At 40.5% G+C, this 27,668-nt stretch overlaps 1 protein-coding gene across 2 annotated transcripts in view; it reads right to left on the bottom strand.

Annotated features, from left to right (window-relative positions):
* The window catches only part of SUMF1 (sulfatase modifying factor 1), a 118,644-nt gene that overhangs the window by 81,072 nt on the left and 9,904 nt on the right, over positions 1-27,668 (bottom strand). For both annotated transcript variants that reach the window (XM_082848883.1, XM_082848884.1), the window contains one exon: positions 24,898-24,972. In XM_082848883.1, coding sequence (XP_082705009.1) covers positions 24,898-24,972 — 75 coding nt within the window. The remainder of the gene's footprint in view (positions 1-24,897; positions 24,973-27,668) is intronic.

The following is a 27,668-nucleotide window of genomic DNA, read 5'->3' as shown; positions in this document are numbered from 1 at the left end:
CTGGGAGAGATTTCCCTTTCTCTTCTTTGTTCGCACAGCTCCTGGGGTTCAGCTTTGGATTTGGACCCACCTCTGCGTGTAGGTCACCTGAGGGTGTCTGTTCTTCACCCAGACAGGACGGGGTTAAAGGAGCAGCTGATTAGGGGGCTCTGGCTCACTCAGGCCGGGGGAGGGAGGGGTATGGAAAGCGGGGCAAGCCTGCGGCAGCAGAGGCCAGTGTGACATTGCACCAGCCTGAGGCGCGCTGTGCATTCTCCCGGGGAAGTTGTCCCTGGATCACAGGACCCTGGCAGTGGTGGGCTGCACAGGCTTACGGGAGGGGCCGTGTGGATAGTGTTCTGTGCTTGCACACAGGCTTCTTGGTGGCTGCAGCAGCAGCCTTAGAGTCTCATGCCCATCTCTGGTGTCTGCACTGACAGCCACGGCTCACACCCATCTCTGGAGCTCGGTTAGGGGGCACTCTGAATCCCCTCTCCTCGCACACCCTGAAACAATGGTCTCTTGCCTCTTAGGCAAGTCCAGGCTTTTTCCTGGACTCTTCTGGCTAGCTGTGGCACACTAGCCCCTTCAGGCTGTGTTCATGCAGCCAACCCCAGTCCTCTCCCTGGGATCCGACCTCCGAAGCCCGAGCCTCAGCTCCCAGCCCTCACCCGTCCTGGCGGGTGAGCACATAAGCCTCTCAGTCTGGTGAGTGCTGGTCGGCACCGATCCTCTTTGTGGGAATCTCTCTGTTTTGCCCTCCGCACCCCTGTGGCTGCGCTCTCCTCCGTGGCTCCGAAGCTTCCCACCTGCCCTCACCCCTATCTCTGCCAGTGAAGGGGCTTCCTAGTGTGTGAAAACCTTTCCTCCTTCACAGTTCCCTCCCCTAGGTGCAGGTCCTGTCCCTGTTCTTTTGTCTCCATTTTTTCTTTTTTCTCTTGCCCTCCCTAGGTACATGGGAAATTCTTGACTTTTGGGAAGTCTGAGGTCTTCTGCCAGCTGTCTGGCACTGCCAGGCCCATAGCATACACAGGATCAACATTTATTTAACAAATAAGTTCACCTGTTCCTGAGGTTTCCATGGTTTCCAAAGCCCTCAGCACCTTGTGTGACCATCTTCTGGATAAACACCAATTTTAAATACAGTCTTTCAGTGGGATATGCTTTTTTAGTGGGATATACTTTTAAAGAGAGAATCAGCCGTTGTCTTATGGGTTTTGCACAGGGGTCCGTAAGGGGAAAAGTACTATACTAGTTCTCAGGTACTATTTCGTGGCCCCCCTCAAACATTACTGAGAACTGAGGGGAGCCATTTCCCCTCCTGGGCCATGGCTGCCTCCTCTACAAGAGGAAGGGTTTTTGCCTGATGATTTTGGAAGCTCCCTCCATTCTAAACCTTCATTTTTGCATAAATTTTTCTTAATGCTGGATATCCCCTGAGCAGGACTCCCTACTAGATAGTCTGTCTTTGTCTCACCAAGGAGATTTTATGGCGCAAACGCCAACAGCTGGGAGGTAGGGGGGATGTGAGAATCATTTTTATTTCTTAATCCGAGACAGACCTCAAAAGACCCATGACTTGAAAAGACACTTAAGAACACCTTAAACAGATATTTGGAATCTGAGCCCCTGGGACCCCAACACACCTCACTCACACTCATTCTGATCAGGTGCCTTGTTTTGGAGCAGGCTGGAATAAAATATTGTGCCCTGTTATCTTATTATATTGGGTTCTCAGTTTCCAGGGTTAACATGCTTTGCTTCCTGAGCCTACACCACACACTGACTCCTAAGACAGGTGGACAACTACTCCTTTCAAAAACAGACATAAAATACGGTTGTCTGACCATGTTCCCTTCTTATCCAATCAGCCAGCCCTGGATCGCTCTTGCCAAAACTCTTCAGTTACTGTGAACCGACCTTAACCCTGTTGATTGGATCAGTGTCCTCGTGCCAAGGAAAAGCTGCCTTTCCAACATAAGACAGGTCATACCAGGTCTGAGCCCCTCAGCCCTCAAAAACTAATGCTCCCCCAGGTGATACCCAAATGGCATTCTTTCATTTTTTGACAAATATTTATTAAGTGCTTATTAAGTGACAGTTACTAGGCTGGGGATATTGTGAATAATACAGAAGCATCCCCACCCACCATCACAGGACATATCAGGTAAAGCAAAGGGCATTCAACAAATACCTACACAAATAATTATAGGGGAGGTAAATGACATAAAAGGAAGGCACAAGAAGCCATAAGAACAAATAAATGGAAGCATCTAAATCTGGAATGTGGGACAACGGAAGGGCAATTCAAATGGACTTCCCAGAGTAAGCTTAGCTGAGTCCTGACCATGTAAAGCTGAAGGCGGATGGTCAACACATCCGGACATAGTAGGCCCTCCACCAGACACTGTGCTCTAGTTCATCCCAAGATGAGTTCTTCCTCACCTGCAAGGCTTCCCTAAAATGGCTCTTCCTCACACAGGCCTTCTCTGATCAACCTAGCAAATTCAGCTTTCCTGGCATCTCCCCCAACTCCTCACCACTTCTCTTTATCACAGCACCTGCTGATGTACTTCCACTACAGAATAGGATGGACTTCATATACTCTCATTCTTTTCAAGAATTTTTAAACAGATGATATATGTGTTTTCATTTTTATTTCTCTATTAAAAAGTCATAAATCAGAAAAAAAAAAAGACACCTCGGGCTTCCCTGATGGCGCAGTGGTTGAGAGTCCGCCTGCCGATGCAGGGGACGCGGGTTCGTGCCCTGGTCTGGGAAGATCCCACATGCCGCAGAGCGGCTGGGCCCGCGAGCCATGGCAGCTGAGCCTGCGCGTCCAGAGCCTGTGCTCCGCAACGGGAGAGGCCACAACAATGAGAGGCCCACGTACCGCAAAAAAACAAAACAAAACAATAAAAACACCTCATATCAGTTCAGAGTTGATGTCACTGTATCCCTTAGACTTTGCACAGCTAAAAGACAGGGAAGTTATGTTTCATCGCTGTATTCTCAGGAATAGCACAGTACCTAGAAGACAGCAGGACATTTCTGATGGTTTGCTAAACAAACAGCCCATATTTTATGCCAGAAAGCAAATCTTCAAACAGAGGGAGCTAGACTCATTTCTATCACTAGAAGAAGTCAAAAAACAGACCCCACTGATGGATGGCAGACAATCAAGGAGGCATGAATCCAAAATAAAGATATGTTACTGTATATACCCAAAAGAATTGGAAGCAGGGACTCAGCCAGATACTTGTACACCAATGCTCATGGCAGCATTATTCACAATACACAAAAGCTGAAAACAACCCAAACATCCACTGACAGATGATTAAACAAAATGCGGTATACAGAAACACTGGAATATTATTCAGCCTTAAAAAGGAATGAAATTCTTTTTTTTATTGAAGTATAGTTGATTTACAAAGTTGTGTTAATTTCTACTGTACAGCAAAGTGATTCAGTTATACATATATATACATTCTTTTTTTATATTCATTTTCATTATGGTTTATCACAGAATACTGAATACGTTTCCCTGGGCTAATCAGCAGGACCTTGCTGTTTATCAAGAAATGAAATTCTGATACATGCTACAACACGAATAAACCTTGAAGACATTATGGTAAGTGAAACAAGCCAATCATAAAAGGACAAATATTGTATGATTCCATCTATGAGGCACTTAGAATAGAGTAATTAAAAGAGACACAAAGGGCTTCCCTGGTGGCGCAGTGGTTGAGAGTCTGCCTGCCGATGCAGGGGACGCAGGTTCGTGCCCCGGTCTGGGAAGATCCCACATGCCGCGGAGCGGCTGGGCCCGTGAGCCATGGCCGCTGAGCCTGCGTGTCCGGAGCCTGTGCTCCGCAACAGGAGAGGCCACAACAGTGAGAGGCCCGCGTACCGAAAAAAAAAAAAAAAAAAGAGACACAAAGTAGAAAAAAGGTTACCAGGGGCTAGGGGAGGAGAGAATGAAAAATTATTGTTTAATGGTACAGAGTTTCTGTTTGGGATGGTGAACAAGCTCGGGAAATGCACAGTGGTGATTGAGGGTTGCACAACATTGGGAATGTACATGATGTCAATGAATTACCCATTTAAAAATAATTAAAATGATAAATTTTATGTTATATATATATTTTACCTCCCTCCCCCACCAAAAACAGATTTATCACTTGTATATTCCTCCAGTCAAGGACTCTGAGACAATCCAAGGGCTTTATTCCACAATAGCAAATCCTTTGAACATATCATTGTAATTTGGTAGAACACTTTATGTGGCATTTCCAATTCATGAAAATGGGCAAGAGTGAAGCAAAGAAGATTTAAATAAATTTTCAATTAGGCCAGGCAAACAGATAGTGCATTTGAAGAAACCAGAATAACAACACTTATTAAAAGGCTCTTTATGTGCTAGATATTGTACTACTAGGTGATTCTGTGTATATTATTTCATTTGGTCTTTACAATACTCTACTAGGTAGGCATTATTATGCCTTTAACCAACTGCAAGAAATTGATTAAACAAGTAAAATGTGATAAACCATAATGGAAAAGAATATGAAAAGCAATATATATATATATGTGTATAACTGAATCACTTTGCTGGACAGCAGAAATTAACACAACATTGTAAATCAAATACAATTCAATTTAAAAAAGTAAAATGCTAGTTACGACGAAGAAAAAAGTAACTACAGTGCTATGCTAGCATGAAAGGGATGAATGAACAGAGCTACAAAATCACTACCAGCAGTAGGCAAGACAAAACTTCAGATCTGTATTTAACGAGGTTATCAGGTTGATTGCCTCAAAAAAAGTCAACTTTCTCCAGAGCATTATAACAGGACCGAGTCCCAATACTGAAGGGAAAAGAAAATGAACAGGTGTCAAACCCAAGATGACCCAGATATTGGAATTATCAAAGACCAAAGCAGCTATTATAACCATCAGCTATGAGGTAAAGATGAATGCTCTTGAAATGAATGAAAAGACAGGCATTCATTCTCAACAGAGAAGCAGGAGCTATTTTTAAAAAGGAAACTTTAGAATTGCAAAATAAAATATATGAAAATCAAAATTCACTGGACAGGCTCAAGAGCAGAATGAAAATGACAGAGAAAATAGAAACTTGAAGACATATCAAAAGAAAGTACACAAACTAAGAATAGAGAAAAAGAGGACTTCCGGGAAGATGGCGGAAGAGTAAGACGCGGAGATCACCTTCCTCTCCACAGATACACCAGAAATACATCTACGCGTGGAACAACTCCTACGGAGCACCTACTGAACGCTGGCAGAAGACCTCAGACCTCCCAAAAGGCAAGGAACCCCCCACGTACCTGGTTAGGGCAAAAGAAAAAACTAAACAGAGACAAAAGGATAGGGACGGGTCCTGCACCAGCGGGAGAGAGCTGTGAAGGAGGAAAAGTGTCCACACACTAGGAAGCCCCTTCGCGGGTGGAGACTTCGGGAGGCGGAGTGGGGGAGCTTGGGAGCCGCGGAGGAGAGCACAGCAACAGGGGTGCGGAGGGCAAAGCGGACAGATTCCAGCGCAGAGGATCGGGCCGACCGGCACTCACCAGCCGAGAGGCTTGTCTGCTCGCCCGCCGGGGCGGGCGGGACTGGGAGCTGAGGCTCCGGCTTTTGTCGGAGCGCCGGTGGAGGACTGAGGTTGGCGGCGTGAACACAGCCTGCAGGGCGTTGGTGCGCCGCGGCTGGCCGGGAGAGAGTCCGGGGAGGGGTCTGGACCTGCCGGAGAGGCAAGAGACTTTTACGTCCCTCTTTGTTTCCTGGTGCACGAGGAGAGGGGATTAAGAACGCTGCTTGAGAGAGCTCCAGGGACAGGCGCGAGCCGCGGCTAAGAGTGCGGAGCCCAGAGACGGACATGGGACGCTAAGGCCGCTGCTGCCGCCGCCAGGAGGCCTGTGTGCGAACACAGGTCACTAGCCACACGCCCTTCCGGGGAGCCTGTGCAGCCCGCCACTGCCAGGGTCCCAGGATCCAGGGACGGCTCCCCCGGGAGAGCGCACGGCGCGCCTCAGGCTGCAGCGTCACGCCGGCCTCTGCCGCTGCAGGCCCGCCCCGCACTCCGTGACCCTCCCTACCCCCCAGCCTGGGTGAGCCAGAGCCTCCGAATCAGCGGCTCCTTTAACCCCGTCCTGTCTGAGCAAAGAACAGACGCCCTCCGGTGACCTACACGCACAGGCAGGGCCAAATCCAAAGCTGAGCCCCTGGGAACTGTGAGAACAAAGAAGAGAAAGGGAAATCTCTCCCAGCAGCCTCAGAAGCAGCAGATTAAAGCTCCACAATCAACTTGATAACCCTGCATCTGTGGAATACATGAACAGACAACGAATCATCCCAAATTAAGGAGCCCTGTGGATGAAAGGCTCTTGGTGCTGCAGCCAGGACTCAGTGCTGTGCCTCTGAGGTGGGAGAGCCAACTTCAGGACACTGGTCCACAAGAGGCCTCCCAGCTGCACATAACATCAAACAGCAAAAATCTCCGAGAGATCTCCATCTCAACGCCAGCACCCAGCTTCACTCAACGACCAGCAAGCTACAGTGCTGGACATCCTATGCCAAACAACTAGCAAGACAGGAACACAACCCCACCCATTAGCAGAGAGGCTGCCCAAAATCATAATAAGTCTACAGACACCCCAAAACACACCACCAGACGTGGACCTGCCCACCAGAAACGCAAGATCCAGCCTCATCCACCAGTACACAGGCACTAGTCCCCTCCACCAGGAAGCCTACACAACCCACTGAACCAACCTTAGCCACTGGAGACAGACACAAAAAACAACAGGAACTATGAACCTTCAGCATGCAAAAAAGGAGACCCCAAACACAGTAAGATAAGCAAAATGAAAAGACAGAAAAACACACAGCAGATGAAGGAGCAAGATAAAAACCCACCAGACCTAACAAATGAAGAGGAAATAGGCAGTCTACCTGAAAAAGAATTCAGAATAATGATAGTAAGGTTGATCCGAAATCTTGGAGATAGAATGGACAACAGAATGGACAAATTGCAAGAATCAGTTAACAAGGACCTAGAAGAACTAAAGATGAAATAAGCAACGATGAACAGCACAATAAATGAAATTAAAAGTACTCTAGATGGGATCAATAGCAGAATAACTGAGGCAGAAGAACGGATAAGTGACCTGGAAGATAAAATAGTGGAACTAACTACTGCAGAGCAGAATAAAGAAAAAAGAATGAAAAGAACTGAGGACAGTCTCAGAGACCTCTGGGACAACATTAAATGCACCAACATTCGAATTATAGGGGTTCCAGAAGAAGAAGAGAAAAAGAAAGGGACTGAGAAAATATTTGAAGAGATTATAGTTGAAAACTTCCCTAATATGGGAAAGGAAATAGTTAATCAAGTCCAGGAAGCACAGAGAGTCCCATACAGGATAAATCCAAGGAGAAATACGCCAAGACACATATTAATCAAACTGTCAAAAATTAAATACAAAAAAACATATTAAAAGCAGCAAGGGAAAAACAACAAATAACACACAAGGGAATCCCCATAAGGTTAACAGCTGATCTTTCAGCAGAAACTCTGCAAGCCAGAAGGGAGTGGCAGGACATATTGAAAGTGTTGAAGGAGAAAAACCTGCAACCAAGATTACTCTCCCCAGCAAGGATCTCATTCAGATTTGATGGAGAAATTAAAACCTTTACAGACAAGCAAAAGCTGAGAGAGTTCAGCACCACCAAACCAGCTCTACAACAACTGCTAAAGGAACTTCTCTAGGCAAGAAACACAAAAGAAGGAAAGGACCTACAATAACGAACCCAAAACAATTAAGAAAATGGGAATAGGAACACACATATCGATAATTACCTTAAATGTAAATGGACTAAATGCTCCCACCAAAAGACACAGATTGGCTGAATGGATACAAAAACAAGACCCATATATTTGCTGTCTACAAGAAACCCACTTCAGACCTAGAGACACATACAGACTGAAAGTAAGGGGATGGAAAAAGGTATTTCATGCACATGGAAACCAAAAGAAAGCTGGAGTAGCAATTCTCATATCAGACAAAATAGACTTTAAAACAAAGACTATTAGAAGAGACAAAGAAGGACACTACATAATGATCAAGGGATCGACCCAAGAGGAAGATATAACAATTGTAAATATTTATGCACCCAACATAGGTGCACCTCAAAACATAAGGCAAATACTGACAACCATAAAAGGGGAAATCGACAGTAACACATTCATAGTAGGGGACTTTAACACTCCACTTTCACCAATGGACAGATCATCCAAAATGAAAATAAATAAGGAAACACAAGCTTTAAATGATACATTAAACAAGATGGAGTTAATTGATATTTATAGGACATTCCATCCAAAAACAACAGAATACACATTTTTCTCAAGTGCTCATGGAACATTCTCCAGGATAGATCATATCTTGGGTCACAAATCAAGCCTTGGTAAATTTAAGAAAATTGAAATTGTATCAAGTATCTTTTCTGACCACAACGCCATGAGACTAGATATCAATTACAGGAAAAGATCTGTAAAAAATACAAACACATGGAGGCTAAACAATACACTACTTAATAATGAAGTGATCACTGAAGAAATCAAAGAGGAAATCAAAAAATACCTAGAAACAAATGACAATAGAGACACGACGACCCAAAACCTGTGGGATGCAGCAAAAGCAGTTCTAAGGGGGAAGTTTATAGCAATACAAGCCCACCTTAAGAAGCAGGAAACATCTCGAATAAACAACCTAACCTTGCACCTCAAGCAATTAGAGAAAGAAGAACAAAAAAACCCCAAAGCTAGCAGAAGGAAAGAAATCAAAAAAATCAGGTCAGAAATAAATGAAAAAGAAATGAAGGAAACAATAGCAAAGATCAATAAAACTAAAAGCTGGTTCTTTGAGAAGATAAACAAAATAGATAAACCACTAGCCAGACTTATCAAGAAAAAAAGGGAGAAGACTCAAATCAATAGAATTAGAAATGAAAAAGGAGAGGTAACAACTGACACTGCAGAAATAAAAGAGATCATGAGAGATTACTACAAGCAACTCTATGCCAATAAAATGGACAATCTGGAAGAAATGGACAAATTCTTAGAAATGCACAACCTGCCAAGACTGAATCAGGAAGAAATAGAAAATATGAACAGACCAATCACAAGCACTGAAATTGAAACTGTGATTAAAAATCTTCCAGGGCTTCCCTGGTGGCGCAGTGGTTGAGAGTCCGTCTGCCGATGCAGGGGACGCGGGTTCGTGCCCCGGTACGGGAGGATCCTGCGTGGCGCGGGGCGGCTGGGCCCGTGAGCCATTGGCCGCGGAGCCTGTGCTCCGCAACGGGAGAGGCCACAACAGTGAGAGGCCCGCGTACCGCAAAAAAAAAAAAAAAAAAAAATCTTCCAACAAAGAAAAGCCCAGGACCAGATGGCTTCACAGGCGAATTCTATCAAACATTTAGAGAAGAGCTAACACCTATCCTTCTCAAACTCTTCCAAAATACAGCAGAGGGAGGAACACTCCCAAACTCCTTCTACGAGGCCACCATCACCTTGATACCAAAACCAGACAAGGAAGTCACAAAGAAAGAAAACTACAGGCCAGTATCACTGATGAACATAGATGCAAAAATCCTCAACAAAATACTAGCAAACAGAATCCAACAGCACATTAAAAGGATCATACACCATGATCAAGTGGGGTTTATTCCAGGAATGTAAGGATTCTTCAATATATGCAAATCTATCAATGTGATAAACCATATTAACAAACTGAAGGAGAAAAACCATATGATCATCTCAATAGATGCAGAGAAAGCTTTTGACAAAATTCAACACCCATTTATGATAAAAACCCTGCAGAAAGTAGGCATAGAGGGAACTTTCCTCAACATAATAAAGGCCATATATGACAAGCCCACAGCAAACATCATCCTCAATGGTGAAAAACTGAAAGCATTTCCACTAAGATCAGGAACAAGACAAGGTTGCCCACTCTCACCACTCTTATTCAACATAGTTTTGGAAGTTTTAGCCACAGCAATCAGAGAAGAAAAGGAAATAAAAGGAATCCAAATCGGAAAAGAAGAAGTAAAGCTGTCACTGTTTGCAGATGACATGATCCTATACATAGAGAACCCTAAAGATGCTACCAGAAAACTACTAGAGCTAATCAATGAATTTGGTAAAGTGGCAGGATACAAAATTAATGCACAGAAATCTCTGGCATTCCTATATACTAATGATGAAAAATCTGAAAGTGAAATCAAGAAAACACTCCCATTTACCATTGCAACAAAAAGAATAAAATATTTAGGAATAAACCTACCTAAGGAGACAAAAGATCTATATGCAGAAAATTATAAGACACTGATGAAAGAAATTAAAGATGATACAAATAGATGGAGAGATATACCATGTTCTTGGATTGGAAGAATCAACATTGTGAAAATGACTCTACTACCCAAAGCAATCTATAGATTCAATGCAATCCATATCAAACTACCACTGGCATTTTTCACAGAACTAGAACAAAAAATTTTGCAATTTGTATGGAAACACAGAAGACCCCGAATAGCCAAAGCAATCTTGAGAACGAAAGAAGGAACTGGAGGAATCAGGCTCCCAGACTTCAGACTATACTACAAAGCTACAGTTATCAAGACGGTATGGTACGGGCACAAAAACAGAAATATAGATCAATGGAACAGGATAGAAAGCCCAGAGATAAACCCACGCACATATGGTCACCTTATCTTTGATAAAGGAGGCAGAAATGTACAGTGGAGAAAGGACAGCCTATTCAATAAGTGGTGCTGGGAAAACTGGACAGCTACATGTAAAAGTATGAAATTAGATCACTCCATAACACCATACACAAAAATAAGCTCAAAATGGATTAAAGACCTAAATGTAAGGCCAGAAACTATCAAACTCTTAGAGGAAAACATAGGCAGAACACTCTATGACATAAATCACAGCAAGGTCCTTTTTGACCCACCTCCTAGAGAAATGGAAATAAAAACAAGAGTAAACAAATGGGACCTAATGAAACTTAAAAGCTTTTGCGCAGGAAAGGAAACCATAAAGAAGACCAAAAGACAACCCTCAGAATTGGAGAAAATATTTGCAAATGAAGCAACTGACAAAGGATTAATCTCCAAAATCTATAAGCAGCTCATGCAGCTTAATAACAAAAAAACAAACAACCCAATCCAAAAATGGGCAGAAGACCTAAATAGACATTTCTCCAAAGAAGATATACAGACTGCCAACAAACACATGAAAGAATGCTCAACATCACTAATCATGAGAGAAATGCAAATCAAAACTACAATGAGATATCATCTCACACCAGTCAGAATGGCCATCATCAAAAAATCTAGAAACAATAAATGCTGGAGAGGGTGTGGAGAAAAGGGAACCCTCTTACACTGTTGGTGGGAATGTAAATTGATACAGCCACTGTGGAGAACAGTATGGAGGTTCCTTAAAAAGCTACAAATAGAACTACCATATGACCCAGCAATCCCACTACTGGGCATATACCCTGAGAAAACCATAATTCAAAAAGAGTCATGTACCAAAATGTTCATTGCAGCTCTATTTACAATAGCCCAGAGATGGAAACAACCTAAGTGTCCATCATCGGATGAATGGATAAAGAAGATGTGGCACATATATACAATGGAATATTACTCAGCCATAAAAAGAGACGAAATTGAGCTATTTGTAATGAGGTGGATAGACCTAGAGTCTGTCATACAGAGTGAAGTAAGTCAGAAAGAGAGAGACAAATACCGTATGCTAACACATATATATGGAATTAAAAAAAAAATGTCATGAAAAACCTACGGGTGAAACAGGAATAAAGACACAGACTTACTAGAGAATGGACTTGAGGCTATGGGGAGGGGGAAGGGTAAACGGTGACAAAGCGATGAAGAGGCATGGACATATATACACTACCAAACGTAAAGTAGATAGCTAGTGGGAAGCAGCCGCATAGCACAGGGAGATCAGCTCGGTGCTTTGTGACCGCCTGGAGGGGTGGGATAGGGAGGGTGGGAGGGAGGGAGACGCAAGCGGGAAGAGATATGGGAATATATGTATATATATAACGGATTCATTTTGTTGTGAAGCTGAAACTAACATACCATTGTAAAGCAATTATACTCCAATAAAGATGTTAAAAAAAAAAAAAGAATAGAGAAAAAAATTTTTTAAACAGTGAACAAAGCCTAAGGCACCTCTCGGATAATCAAAGGTCTAACATTCATGCACTGGTATCCCAAAATGAGAGGCGACATTGGTGTTGAAAAAATATTTGGAATCATGGCTAAAAACTCCCCCAAATATGGTTAAAGACACAAATTTACAGACACAAGTATCTCAACAAACCCCAAACAGGATAATCTCTAAGAAAACAATGTCCAAAAGCATAATCAAACTACTGCAGACAAAACAATTTTTAAATCTTGAAAGAAGCCAGGAAAAAAAAAATGACACAATACATATGAGAGAATAGTGATTCAAATGACTGTTATTAGAAACCACATGAACAGAAAAGAGCGAAATATTTTTGAAGTGATGAAAGCAAAGAACTATCAACCCAGCACTGTGTATCCAGTGAAAATAGCGTTCAAGAATGAAGGTGAAATAAAGACATTTGCAGATGAAGAGAAACTAAGAGAATTCATCACCATAAGACTTGCTCTAAAACACTAAAAGAAGTTTTTTAAGGTGAAGGGAAACATGGAACTTCAGGAATGAAGGAAGAGCAACAGAAATAGTTTGGGTAAATATAATAGATTACTTTCTCCTTTAAATTATAAAAAATATGTATGAGTGCTGCAAGCAAAAATTATATGCAGGCCACAACTACTGAGCCTGCACTCTAGAGCCTGCAAGCCACAACTACTGAGCCTGCATGCCACAATTACTGAAGCCCGCACACCTAGAGCCTGTGCTTCGCAACAAGAGAAGCCACCAGAGTAAGAAGCTCACGCGCTGAAATGAAGAGCACCGCCGCTCAATGCAACTGGAGAAAGCCCACACGCAGCAACAAAGACCCAATGCAGCCAAAAATAAATAAATAAAAACTTTTTAAAAAACATTAAAAAAATTCTTTTAAAGCCAAACTACTTAAAAAAAACACAAAAAACAAAAAACATGAGTGTTAAGAATAATCCAGAGATCGACCAGAGGACAGACAGCAGAAGCAAGAAGAACTACAATCCTGCAGCCTGTGGAACAAAAACCACATTCACACACACACACAAAAAACCCACATTCACAGAAAGATAGACAACATGAAAAGGCAGAGGGCTATGTACCAGATGAAGGAACAAGATAAAATCCCAGAAAAACAACTAAATGAAGTGGAGATAGGCAACCTTCCAGAAAAAGAACTCAGAATAATGATAGTGAAGATGATCCAGGACCTCAGAAAAACAATGGAGGCAAAGATCGAGAAGATGCAAGAAATATTTAACAAAGACCTAGAAGAATTAAAGAACAAACAAACAGAGATGAACAATACAATAAATGAAATGAAAACTACACTAGAAGGAATCAATAGCAGAATAACTGAGGCACAAGAATGGACAAGTGACCCTGAAGACAGAATGGTGGAATTCAGTGCTGTGGAACAGAATAAAGAAAAAAGAATGAAAAGAAATGAAGACAGCCTAAGAGACCTCTGGGACAACATTAAACGCAACAACATTCACATCATAGGGGTCCCAGAAGGAGAAGAGAGAGAAAGGACCTGAGAAAATATTTGAAGAGATTATAGTTGAAAACTTCCCTAACATGGGAAAGGAAATAGCCACCCAAGTCCAGGAAGCACAGTGAGTCCCATACAGGATAAACCCAAGGAGAAACACGCCAAGACACATAGTAATGTAATTGGCAAAAATTAAAGACAAAGAAAAATTACTGAAAGCAGCAAGGGAGAAAGGACAAATAACATACAAGGGAACTCCCATAAGGTTAACAGCTGATTTCTCAGCAGAAATTCTACAAGCCAGAAGGGGGTGGCATGACATATTTAAAGTGATGAAAGGGAAGAACCTACAACCAAGATTACTCTACCCAGCAAGGATCTCATTCAGATTCGATGGAGAAATCAAAAGCTTTACAGACAAGCAAAAGCTAAGAGAATTCAGCGCCACCAAACCAGCTCTACAACAAAAGCTAAAGGAACTTCTCTAAGTGGGAAACAGAAGAGAAGAAAACAACCTACAAAAACAAATACAAAACATTTAAGAAAATGGTAATATTGATTTTTGACATATTGATAATTACCTTAAACGTGATTGGATTAAATGCTCCAACCAAAAGACACAGGCTTGCTGAATGGATACAAAAACAAGACCCATATATATGCTGTCTACAAGAGACCCACTTCAGACCTAGGGACACATTCAGACTGCAAGTGAGGGGATGGAAAAAGATATTCCATTCAAATGGAAATCAAAAGAAAGCTCAAGTAGCAATACTCATATCAGAAAAAAAAGACTTTAAAATAAAGAATTTTACAAGAGACAGGGAATGATACTACAAAATGATCAGGGGATCAATCCAAGAAGAAGATACAACAATTATAAATATATATGCACCCAACATAGGAGAACCTGAATACATAAGGCAACTGCTAACAGCTATAAAAGAGGAAATCAGCAGTAACACAATAATAGTGGGGGACTTTAACACCTCACTTACAACAATGGACAGATCATCCAAAATGAAAATAAATAAGGAAACAGAAGCTTTACATGACACAAGAGACCAGATAGATTTAATTGATATTTATAGGATATTCCATCCAAAAACAGCAGATTACACTTCCTTCTCAAGTGTGCACGGAACATTCTCCAGGATAGATCCCATCTTAGGTCACAAATCAAGCCTCAGTAAATTTAAGAAAACTGAAATCATATCAAGCATCTTGTCTGACCACAACGCTATGAGATTAGAAATGAATTATAGGGGAAAAAATATAAAAAACACAAAACACATGGAGGCTAAACACTATGTTACTAAATAACCAAGAGATCACTGAAGATCTCAAAGAGCAAATCAAAAAATACCTAGAGACAAATGACAATGAAAACACGACATTCCAAAACCTACGGGATTCAGCAAAAGCAGTTCTAAGAGGAAAGTTTATAGCTGTACAAGCCTACCTCAAGAACCAAGAAAAATCTCAAAGAAATAATCTAAACTTGCACTTAAAGGAACTAGAGAAAGAAGGACAAACAAAACCCAAAGTTAGCAGAAGGAAAGAAATCATAAAGATCAGAGCAAAAATAAATGACACAGAAACAAAGAAAACAATAGCAAAGATCAATAAAACTAAAAGCTGGTTCTTTGAGGAGATAAACAAAATTGATAAACCATTAACCAGACTCATCAAGAAAAAGAGGGAGAGGACTCAAATCAGTAAAATTAGAAATGAAAAAGGAGAAGTTACAACAGACACCTCAGAAATACAAAGCATCCTAAGAGACTATTACAAGCAACTCTATGCCAATAAAATGGACAATCTGGAAGAAACAGACAAATTCTTAGAAAGGTATAACCTTCCAAGACTGAACCAGGAAGAAATAGAAAATATGAACAGACCTATCACAAGTAATGAAATTGAAACTGTGATTAAAAGTCTTCCAGCAAACAAAAGTCCAGGACCAGATGGCTTCACAGGCAAATTCTACCAAACATTTAGAGAAGAGCTAACACCCACCCTTCTCAAACTCTTCCAAAAAATTGCAGAGGAAGGAACACTCCCAAACTCATTCTATGAGGCCACCATCACCCTGATACCAAAACCACACAAAGATACTACAAAAAAAGAAAATTACAGACCAATATCACTCATGAATATAGATGCAAAAATCCTCAACAAAATACTAGCAAACAGAACCCAACAACACATTAAAAGGATCATACACCATGATCAAGTGGGATTTATCCCAGGGATGCAAGGATTCTTCAATATACGCAAATCAATCAATGTGATACACCATATTAACAAATTGAAGAATAAAAACCATATGGTCATCTCAATAGATGCAGAAAAAGCTTTTGACAAAATTCCACACCCATTTATGATAAAAAATTCTCCAGAAAGTGGGCATAGACGGAATCTACCTCAACATAATAAAGGCCATATACGACAAACCCACGGCAAACATCATTCTCAATGGTGAAAAACTGAAAGCATTTCCTATGAGATCAGGAACAAGACAAGGATGTCCACTCTCGCCACTATTATTCAACATAGTTTTGGGAGTCCTAGCCATGGCAATCAGAGAAGTAAAAGAAATAAAAGGAATACAAACTGGAAAAGAAGAAGTAAAACTGTCACTGTTTGCAGATGACATGATACTATACATAGAGAATCCTAAAGATGCCACCAGAAAACTACTACAGCTAATCAGTGAATTCAGTAAAGTTGAAGGATACAAAATTAATGCATAGAAATCTCCTGCATTCCTATATACTAATGATGAAATATCTGAAAGTGAAATCAAGAAAACACTCCCATTTACCATTGCAACAAAAAGAACAAAATACCTAGGAATAAAGCTACCTAGGGAGACAAAAGACCTGTATGCAGAAAACTGTAAGACACTGATGAAAGAAATTAAAGATGATACCAACAGATAAAGAGATATACCATGTTCTTGGATTGGAAGAATCAATATTGTGAAAATGACTATACTACCCAAAGCAATCTACAGATTCAATGCAATCCCTATCAAATTACCAATGGCATTTTTTATGGAACCAGAACAAAAAACGTTAAAATTTGTATGGAGACACAAAAGACCCCGAATAGCCAAAGCAGTCTTTAGGGAAAAAACGGAGCTGGAGGAATAAGATTCCCTGAGTTCAGACTATACTACAAAGCTACAGTAATCAAGACAATATGGTACTGGCACAAAAACAGAAACACAGATCAATGGAACAAGATGGAAAGCCCAGAGATAAACCCATGCACATATGGTAAACTAATCTATGACAAAGGAGGCAAAGATATAAAATGGAGAAAAGACAGTCTCTTCAATAAGTGGTGCTGAAAAAACTGGATAGCTACATGTAAAAGAATGAAATTAGACACTCCCTAACACCATACACAAAAATAAACTCAAAACGGATTAGAGACATAAATGTAAGACTGGACACTATAAAACTCTTAGAGGAAAACACAGGCAGAACACTCTGGGACATAAATCACAGCAAGATCTGTTTTGATCCACCTCCTAGAGTAATGGAAATAAAAACAAAAATAAACAAATGGGACCTAATGAAACTTCAAAGCTTTTGCACAGCAAAGGAAACCATAAGCAAGATGAAAAGACAACCCTCAGAATGGGAGAAAATATTTGCAAACGAATCAATGGGCAAAGGATTAATCTCCAAAATATATAAACAGCTCATGCAGCTCAATATTAAAAAAACAAACAACCCAATCAAAAAATGGGCAGAAGGCCTAAATAGACATTTCTCCACGGAAGACATACATATGGCCAAGAAGCACATGAAAAGCTGCTCAACATCACTAATTATTAGAGAAATGCAAATCAAAATTACAATGAGGTATCACCTTATACTAGTTAGAATGGGCTTCATTAGAAAATCTACAAACAACAAATGCTGGAGAGGGTGTGGAGAAAAGGGTACCCTCTTGCACTGTTGGTGGGAATGTTAACTGATACAGCCACTATGGAGAACAGTATGGAAGGTTCCTTAAAAAACTAAAAATAGAATTACCATATGATCCAGCAATCCCACTACTGGGCGTATACCCAGAGAAAACCATAATTCAAAAAGACACATGAACCCCAATGTTCATTGCAGCACTATGTACAATAGCCAGGTCATGGAAGCAACCTAAATGCCCCTCGACAGACGAATGGATAAAGAAGATGTGGTACATATATACAATGGAATATTACTCGGCCATAAAAAGGAATGAAATTGGGTAATGTGTAGAGACGTGAATGGATCTAGAGACTGTCATACAGAGTGAAGTAAGTCAGAAAGAGAAAAACAAATATCGTATATTAACGCATATATGTGGAACCTTGAAAAATGGTACAGATGAACCAGTTTTCGGGGCAGAAATTGAGACACAGATGTAGAGAACAAAAATATGGACACCACGGGGGGAAAGCCGCAGGGAGGTGAGGGTCGTGGTGTGATGAATTGGGCAATTGGGATTGACATGTATACACTGATGTGTATAAAACTGATGACTAATAAGAACTTGCTGTATAAAAATAAAAATAAAAAAAAAGACAACATTCTTTTCTCCCTCCCCCAAAAAAAGAATAATCCAGGGAATTCCCAGGCGGTCCAGTTTTTAGGACTCTGCACTTTCACTGCAGGGGGCACAGGTTCGATCCCTGGTCAGGGAACTAAGATCCCACATGCCGCATGGCGTGGCCTAAAAAATAAATTAAAAAAAAAAAAGAATAATCCAGATTTGTTTTAAAAACACCACTCCTCAGACCCAGGAAGCCCAATAAAACTCAAGCAGGAAAAATGAAAGAAATCAACACCTAGACATACCATAGTGAAACTGTAGAATAGCAAAGACAGGAGACAGTTTTAAAAGCAGGCAGAGCCCAATCACCTACAGGGGAAGAGCAATAGTTGTTCCTGATGGCTGACTTTTGAATGGCAACAACAAAAGCCAGAAGACAGTGAAATAAGCCCTACGGTGTACTGACAGGAAATAACTGCCAACCTAAAATTTTTACTTGGTGAAAATATCTTTCAGTAATGACGCAAAATAAAGATATTTTAAGACAATTAATAACAAAAACATTTACCAAAGGATGTCCTTTAGGTAGAAGAGACATTGTTTTTTTACACATTGTTTTTTTTTACTCAAAAAAGAAGAAAAAGCAGCAGCAGCCTTGGTAATTCTGAATCCTCACTGAAATTGGCTTTCAGTTGAAAATAACATCTCAAAATAGCCTCCCATCCTCCTTTATGGAGGACACTTATTCAGGAATTTGTTTCCTTAAACTGTTAACAACTTTGAAACTACAAAATTACAAACGAATAGGTGATCATTGTTTCTCAGGATCCCATCAAGAGGAATCTGTCAAAGATTTATGAGATACATTAATGACACAAGTAAAAAAATGAAACATACTTTTTAGAAATTAAATATTTTAAATACCATCCTTTTCAACAGTAAGTTTTCTCGGGTAAAATACCCCCAAAACCAACAAAATCAACAACACAACAACCTTAATCCTTTCTAGGATTTGCTATCTATAGCTTTTAAGACCCTGTTTCAAATTCAGCATCCAGAGAATAATCACGAATAAGAAAATTCCAGCATGCACATGTACTCTATTTTTAACCATTAAATTCACAGTTTATCTTTACAAGCAAACCCTGAGAGCCAGATCCATGTTTTGCCTCAAAACTGTATACATTAAAAAACAGGGCTTCCCTGGTGGCGCAGTGGTTGAGAGTCCGCCTGCCGATGCAGGGGACACGGGTTCGTGCCCCGGTCCGGAAGGATCCCACATGCCGCGGAGTGGCCTGTGGCCGCTGGGCCTGAGCGTCTGGAGCCTGTGCTCCACGGCGGGAGAGGCCACAGCGGTGAGAGGCCCGCGTACCGCAAAAAAACAAAAAACAAAAAACAAAAAAATGAGGTCAGCGGAATTAAGAAAATGATTCATGAGAATAAATCAGAATCAGCAAACTCAGATGAGGTAGAGAACTCAAGAAACAAGTAAAACAAAAGAAAAAGTTCAGAAATGAATACAAGAATACTTAAGAGACAAAGAAGATGAAAAGGAAGAATTTAATTTAAAAAAAAGAGAAATATTCAAAAGTGATAAACACTGAAAATGAATCCTACAAACAGATATATTAAGAATTCCTAAAGAAGAAAAAAAAAGGGCACAGAAAAAAATAGCAAAAACTTTAAGAAAAATTTTCTGAAATTAGAAAAAAAAATTTTTGAAGCTACATATTAAAAGAACACACCCCATACCTGAGAATACTGACCCACAAAGAAACACCAAGATATATTCTGGTAAAATCACTAGATACTAAAGAAAAAGAAAAAAAAAAATCCTTGGGTATCTAGGCAGAAACAACAAGTAGCTTTCAAGGGAAAGAAAATTTGACTATCATCAGACTTTCAACAGTAATGCCTATTCCAAGAGAAAACAAGATAACATATATTAAGATACTCAAGAAAAACAAAAGTGAACCAGATTTCATATCCAGCAAAATTGACTTTAAAGTCTAATGGGCAATAACAAACTGTCAACAATATGCAAAAACTAGGCAATACTGTCCCCAACACCATTTCCTTAAGAATCTAGAAGAGAAAAAGCTTCATTAATCCAAATGACTAGAGAGACATTGAACATAGAAAGCATTAAACATATAGTTACTTGTGGAAGTGAGTACTCTATGTAATGGACACATGCTCTGATAATACAGAAATAGTACAACAATTTTAAAACTGGGAGAGAAACAGGAAATGCAAATGTAAAAGCTATTTTTTTTTTTTTGACCTGGTCTCAGTAATTCCATTGGTGATGGTAGCATTAGTCTTGTTATTTTGAGACTGCCATGTATAAGAGCTGGGATAAAATAAATGAGTAATTATAGGTTATTCTGATTCTATCATCCCCTGTGTCCTTGAGAACCAGGATTCTTGATGTGGAAGGAAGAAGATACAGGTAATACAAAAACAGGCTAAGTTATAAACCCTAACCTAGAAACATCGGTATGAACTCATAGAGCATTTTATCATAGCTCTGCCCACTGAAGAGGCCTAGAAACAATGACCAACCTTAGGCAATGAGCACACCTAGAACCTAGACAGGGTCCTGGAATACTATTTTCTACTAAAAGGTGCTAGTGTTTCTTAAATACATGGCTGATTCCAGGCCAGGGGGTCATTATAGAAAGCAAGGAAGCACTGAAAGACGACTAGGGTTACTCCAAAAGGACTCAGGACAGTTGCTTAAGGCTCGGGGTGGGAATAAGGAGGGACTGCAAATGGGCACATGGTTCCTTTTGGGCTGGTGGATATGTTTTGCACTGGGATGGCAGTGATGGCTGCACGACTCTATAAATGCACCAGAAAAAGCTGAATAAATTGTGCACTTAAATGGTGAATTCTGTGGGATAATAAATATCTCAATAAAGCTGTTTTAAAAAGAGAAGAAAAAAAGAACTCACAAGAACTTAAAGAGGCACTCAATACCCCAAAATAGGAAAATTTGACATTCAAAAGGTATCATGATTCCAAGTGAATAAAACCCATAAAATATTTTTAAATCCATAGGTTCATGAAGATAATTTTTTAATCTGGTGATTATACAAATCTACATTTGTGATAAAACTGCATACAACTAAATACACACATACAAATGAATACATATAAAACTGCTAAAACCAGACAAAGGTAAGTGGGTTGTGTCAATTGTCAGTTTCCTGGTTGTAAAGCTGTACTATAGTTATACAAGATGTTATCATTGAAGGAAACTGGGGGGAAGGTGCACAGGATCTCTGTATTATTTCTCACAACTGCATGTAATTTACAATATTCTTTAAATGTTTAATTTTTTTAAAAAGAAACCTAACTGGTCACTTAAAAAAAAAAAGAAAAGAGCAGACGAGGCAACCATCTCTTTATAAAAGTATTTCAATTAATAAATGAAAAAAAACCTATTAGATTATCAGAATCTTCCCACTCCCAGTGAATTAATGGGTCTAGGCACTGAGCACTAACAGCAGGTAACATCACAAAAAGAGGGAGAAGAAGACATTAGGTGCCTCGTAGTGAAAGAACACGTCACTATCTGAGGTCTTGCCATAGGGTCCAAACATGAGTCTGATCAGGCCTGGCGATCCAGCTACCAACTTGCAGGACAGAGAGGAAAGGTGAGCTGTACTGGGACAGTGCAGGCAGCAAAATTCAGACTGTGGGAAAGCCTACCGCTAAACAACCTGGATTCTTCCACAGATAAATTGTTAGGGAAAAAAGGGGGGGCAAGGGCCAGGGGCTGGGGAGGAGCAGAGTAATGGAAGGGAAATCCACTGATTAAAAGAGTCTTAAAAGACACAAATTTCCTTTAAATAGACAAGAATAAACATTGGTAGTCTTGAGATGCACACCTGGCAATATTACTATAAAGAAATGCAGGGAAGCATCTACTTTAAAAAGCAAGACAGTGGCTACTTCAGGGACAGAGGGGGTGATGCTAAGAATGTGGCTCGTGGATGGGATCGCTGGGGCAGGGAGCAAAATCCTAATTCTTGACTTAAGGGAAGGTTACGATCATGTTTGTTTAAAAATAACACAGTAAAGCTACACATTTGCTTTGCCTGATGTTCTGTATTTGACTTTTCTTTTACAATAAAAAGGCTTTTTCTAATAAGGAAAAGTTGTATCACTAGTGTTACCTATCATAAGAGAACATTTATGACATTTAAAATAATGACATTTATTTTAAATAATTATATGAAACATTTAAAATAATTACACGATAGTAAACATCTAAAACAACTATGTGAAAGTAAACAATCTTATAAAATAATCACATTTAAAACGTACATACAGATGAACCTATTTGCAAAACAGAAATAGAGACACGGATGTAGGGAACAAACATATGGACACCAAGGGGGGAAAGGGAGGGTGGGATGAATTGGGAGATTGGGATTGACATATATACACTACTATGTATAAAATAGATAACTAATGATAACCTACGGTATAGCACAGGGAGCTCTACTCAATGCTGTGTGGAGATCTAAATAGGAAGGAAATCCAAAAAAGAGGCGATATATGTGTACGTGTAGCTGATTCACTTGGCTGTACAGCAGAAACTAACATAACATTGTAAGGCAACCATACTCCAACAAAAATTTTAAAAGTAAATAAAATGTACACAAACATAAACCGTATTATTAAATTCCAGCCAGCCACTGAAGCCTGAGGAAGGTTCTGAGGCCTATTTTCTGTGTTAAAAAGGAGATTAACAAGTGCCGCTGAGTGTTAGTGACAGGCCAGCGCTCAAATGAGACTTTCTTCTCAACTTAATCAGGCCTTGAAAGAGCCCTGAGACAATGTGATTCAGGATTCTCTTACGTTTGGTCATGTACCAGCTTAAGTCACCTGCTTCACTTCAAGTCACCGCATGGACCATCTCCTATCCTACACTTCTGGAAACACTGTGTTAAAAACAGGTCTGGTGCATTAGGGTAGGCCAAGACCTAAAAACAAAAACTTAGCTCTCTCGGATCACCGACAGATTCATTTCACTTGTTCCAACCCTTTCTAAACATGCTTAAAAGGTCTGCTTTTCCATTATGAGCATTTAAGCAAGAGACCAACACTACGACCCGGTAGGAGCTGCTTATCTTCATCCTAGTTACCAGCACACACACTTCACTATGGACTTAAGAGGGCACCGTCAGAGCCCAGTAATCCTCTGCCTCTGCCTTTATGCCTAATGTGCTCAGAGGTTCTCAAGTGACAGGAGGCCTTGTATCGGAAAGCACAAATTACAAAAATAAGTGCAAAGGCCCTCCCCCAGCTGAACTCCCCATCATAAAACAAGGCACCACATCCTGAGCTACTGGCTCATCAGCACTAAGCCAATCTGACCTTTGTCAAAGCCCTTTAAAAAAAACGGCGGGGGGGTAATCAGGTTATATAATAGACTTATAATATAAACTTGTAGCAAGCAAAGAAAGCTCTGAAATTCAGATGGAATTCAGTCATGTTTTTAAAACATTTTTCTAAAATACATACATAAAAGTGGCCTGATTCTCCTATAAACAACTTGAGAGCAAATCTGCTTCTACCTCATCTTTTCCCCCCCCAAGTTTTGCTACAAGTTTGAAGAGAAAGCAAACCCGAGCCAGGAATGTTTAATTTTTCTGGCACTGCTGCTCACCAGAGAATAGTGACCCCAACACATAAAGATGAGATTCAGGCAGGAGTTGAAAGGGAACTTGTATAACAAAGGAAGATTAGTGCTGAATTCCCGTCTTCGATGTCTGTATCTTAATCAGTCTCCCTTGGGTCAGCTGACCCCGTTTCCTTTCCTCTCTTCCCACCTCCTGCTTCTTCTGTGTCCTCAGCCATCCTTGTTTTGTGAACCCTCAGCTTCCCAGCTTACCCACACTCCTTTCCTTGTATATTTTGCTTTCTCATGAGACATGTGAGTAGACAAATTCTCAAATATACACAAGCCTACTAAAATGTCTGGAACAGAAATCCCAAGTTCCACTCACCACACAGGGGCTTATGGAGACCTAGTCCAGTCTCCATGATTTCCCTGGATCCCTTTATGAGAGAAGGTATACCCTGGATGCTAAGGACCAGGTCCTGGATTCAATTTCCTGTGTACATCCACAGCAAAGGGCCACTTTCATAACTACTACTCTGATCAAGTGAATTCAGGAATGTTTAAATAGGAAGCTCTCTCTCCATACCAGAACCTGATGAGACCAAGACTTTAAGAATAGAAGTAAAAAACATGCACATTTAACCCTCCATTCTAGAAATGGCTATGAGCAAAAGAAACCCAGAAGTGTCTAAAGCCCAGCTGAGCTCCACTTATACTCAGGTGCACAAGACAGAAGCTCACGTCAGACCTAACACTTCAGATACTGTCCCAGGTTTGTGCCATTTTCCTCAAGATAAGGTGCCCTGGTCCCATAGGCCTGTTCTACGGGCAAATCTATAGCAGGAAAATGGTGAGGCGTTTATTTTTTTTTGGGGGGGGTGGCGGGGCTGGTAGTTTGGATTTTTCACCCAAGCCCTTTCCAATGAGCAATAGAGAAATATGAGAGCCTGTTTAAACATTACTTACTGCCTGTTGGATATCAGACTTCACTTGCTCACTCAACATGCCTTCAAAGACAAAGGAGTCACCAAACTTCTCAGCCTAAAGGAAAGGAAGGAAATAAAAATCCAGAAAAGGTTGTAGTAACATATTTCACATGTGCCATTTTCTCTGTACGCTACTAAAGGGGTTCTTCTTGTCCAAATGAACTTAGATTTGTCTTATAACCTCCCAAATGACCTAAAAGCATGTGGCTTCCTGTTAAAACAGGTTACTGTCACTTAGAGAGACCATTTTTATTTAAGGCTCATTTAGCTGATAAGAATGCAGACTGGAAGAGATTAGCTACTGAGACTGTGATTGTTTCTGTTGATGGAAACACATCTCCCCAAGTATTACAAATGACTTTGGAAAATAACAGGATTCTTTACATGTCAGATTACATAATCAACCTTTGTCCTTTGTTCTGCTCCTGGAACCTAGCTAAAAGAAGTAAATGGCACTGTTTGTTGATATTCTGACACACTCCACTGAGGTGTCCACTGTGCTTATACATCTCAAGTGGCCAATTCAAGCACCAGATGGAAATCTGTATTTTAATCATTTTTATTTACCATTACTGTCTCAAGTCCATATCTACCTGGTTTTCTTTGTTGCATATGACCCCAGTTCTGGAAACACCCAATGTAGTCTCTTGGTCTCCATGATTCTACTCTTCTAGTTTTCTTCCTCCATTTCAGACTCCTTCTCATCTCCTGAAATACATGGGCACTTCTTCTTGCCCCTAAGACACTGTTCCTCCCCAGCACTCTGCCCTGGCTCTCTGCTCTTCTTACTCTACACCAGTGGCCCTCAGGCTTTGTGCAGTTGAGATCACCTGGCCAGCTTGTTATAGCTACACAGCACTGCTCTCCAAGCCCAGAGGTCCTGATTCTGTAGGTCTGGGGTGAGGCCAAGGAACCTGCCCGTGTGAACAGATAAGCTGGTGATTCTAATACAGGTGGTCTAAGAGATCACACGGTGAGATACACCGACCTGCTGCTGGACAAACTCTTGAAATCCCATGATTTTAACCACCACCGGCATTTCAAATGATGTTCGTATCTCCACCTCCAGTCCTCTCCTCTCCTCACCACATGATATTAACGGCCTACTAGATCCCTGTATTTCCAGCTTTATGAGCACCTCAAACTCCTTTTGCTGATTAGAGCTCATCATCTTTTCTCCACCCCAGCTCTTATTTCTGTATTCCCTTGTAGCATCACCATGCCTGAGAACCCAGACCATTCCTTCACTCAACAACATGTACCAAACACCTATCAGAAGCCTGGCTTTGGGCTAAATGACAGAGATACAAGGTCAATATTACAGAGGCATGGTCTCTGTCCTTAGAGCACTCACATATGGGGCCACAAACAAAAGTCAAGTCAAACAAAGAAAGGAAGAATATAATTACAACTTTACTCAACCCTGTAAGGCAGAGAGTATAGAGAGAAGCCTCCTTTTGATAGGGTGGGCAGAGGAAGCCTCCCTGAGAGGGATATTTAAGCTGAGATGACTCGAGAATGAGAAGGAGCCAGCCACGCAAAAGGGGGACAGGCAACGGGGTCAGGAAATTCCAAGCAGGGGGAAAGTATGGGCTGCACCCCCAAGATGGGAACGAGTGTCAAGTCTGCAAGGAATAGAAACAAGAACAGCAGGGCTAGAACATGGTGAGCAAGGGAAATGTGATATAAAATGAAGTTGGAGAAATGGAAGAAAAGAAACATGAATGCCATAATAATATGAAGTATTTTATCCAAAGCAGGGGTTTTAACCGTTTTTGTACCCTGGACCCCTTTGGCAGTATGGTGAAGCTTAAGGATCTCCTTCTCAGAATGAAATGTTTAAGTGTATAAAATAAAATCAATACAATTACAAAGAAAACTAGTTATATCGAAATATTAGTAAAACAAATTTGTGCTATAGTAACATATACATATATGTTATATATATCTATACATTAAATATAAATATGTATAAATAATACATTAAATAAGATCCAGTGGCAGGTCTCATAATTATCATTTCTAAAGTGAGGATGAAGACAAACAATATTTTATGATCTCTGCAACAACAATAATGGGATACAAAATGTCTGTGATTTCTATTGGTGATAAAGTCATAGGCACTGCTGCCACTACTGTGGTATGTTGTCTATTCCTAACTGAAGGAAATGCTGAACTTCAGTTAGAGGGTAATAGAAATCCAGATGCAGTATTTCCCCATCCATGCTCCTAGATGCCCTAAACTCTGCTTATTCTATCTAGTCTTGATGGGAACCCTAGTCGAAGGGAAGCTTCTTGCCTTAGAAGCCCACTTCTAACTTCATCAGACTACTGAGGAACCTGACCTGAGAGTATCCTCATGAAACAAAAGGAACAGCAACTTCTTACTACAAATAGGTACAAAAAGACAACTACTTTGTATATTTTAAGAAATTCCAAAGAAATGCAAAACCAAATTTGGATGCTGTTTTGCTTTCAGCATTCGCTCTGAAATTTTTTTTTTAAAGAAAGGAAGATGTTCTGGCCTGGGAAAAAACAAAAACAAGGACAGGGACTCCACAAACTGAAGGCAAGGGTAGGGTAGAGTCCTTTGGTAAGAAAAAAATGGGAAACCTACATAACAAGGATATTTTAGACACTCACAGAAACTTTCATAAACTAGAAAGCCTCTCTCTTCCTATTCCCGTTTAGGACAAACATCCACTTGCAGAACCTTGCTCTGTGATTCAGTGACCACAGGATAAAGCCTGG

The sequence above is a fragment of the Leucopleurus acutus genome (assembly GCF_964270905.1).
Source record: "Leucopleurus acutus genome assembly, chromosome: 10".
In the NCBI taxonomy this organism is placed as follows: Eukaryota; Metazoa; Chordata; class Mammalia; order Artiodactyla; family Delphinidae; genus Leucopleurus; species Leucopleurus acutus.
This window is presented reverse-complemented; position numbering and strand designations above follow the sequence as displayed.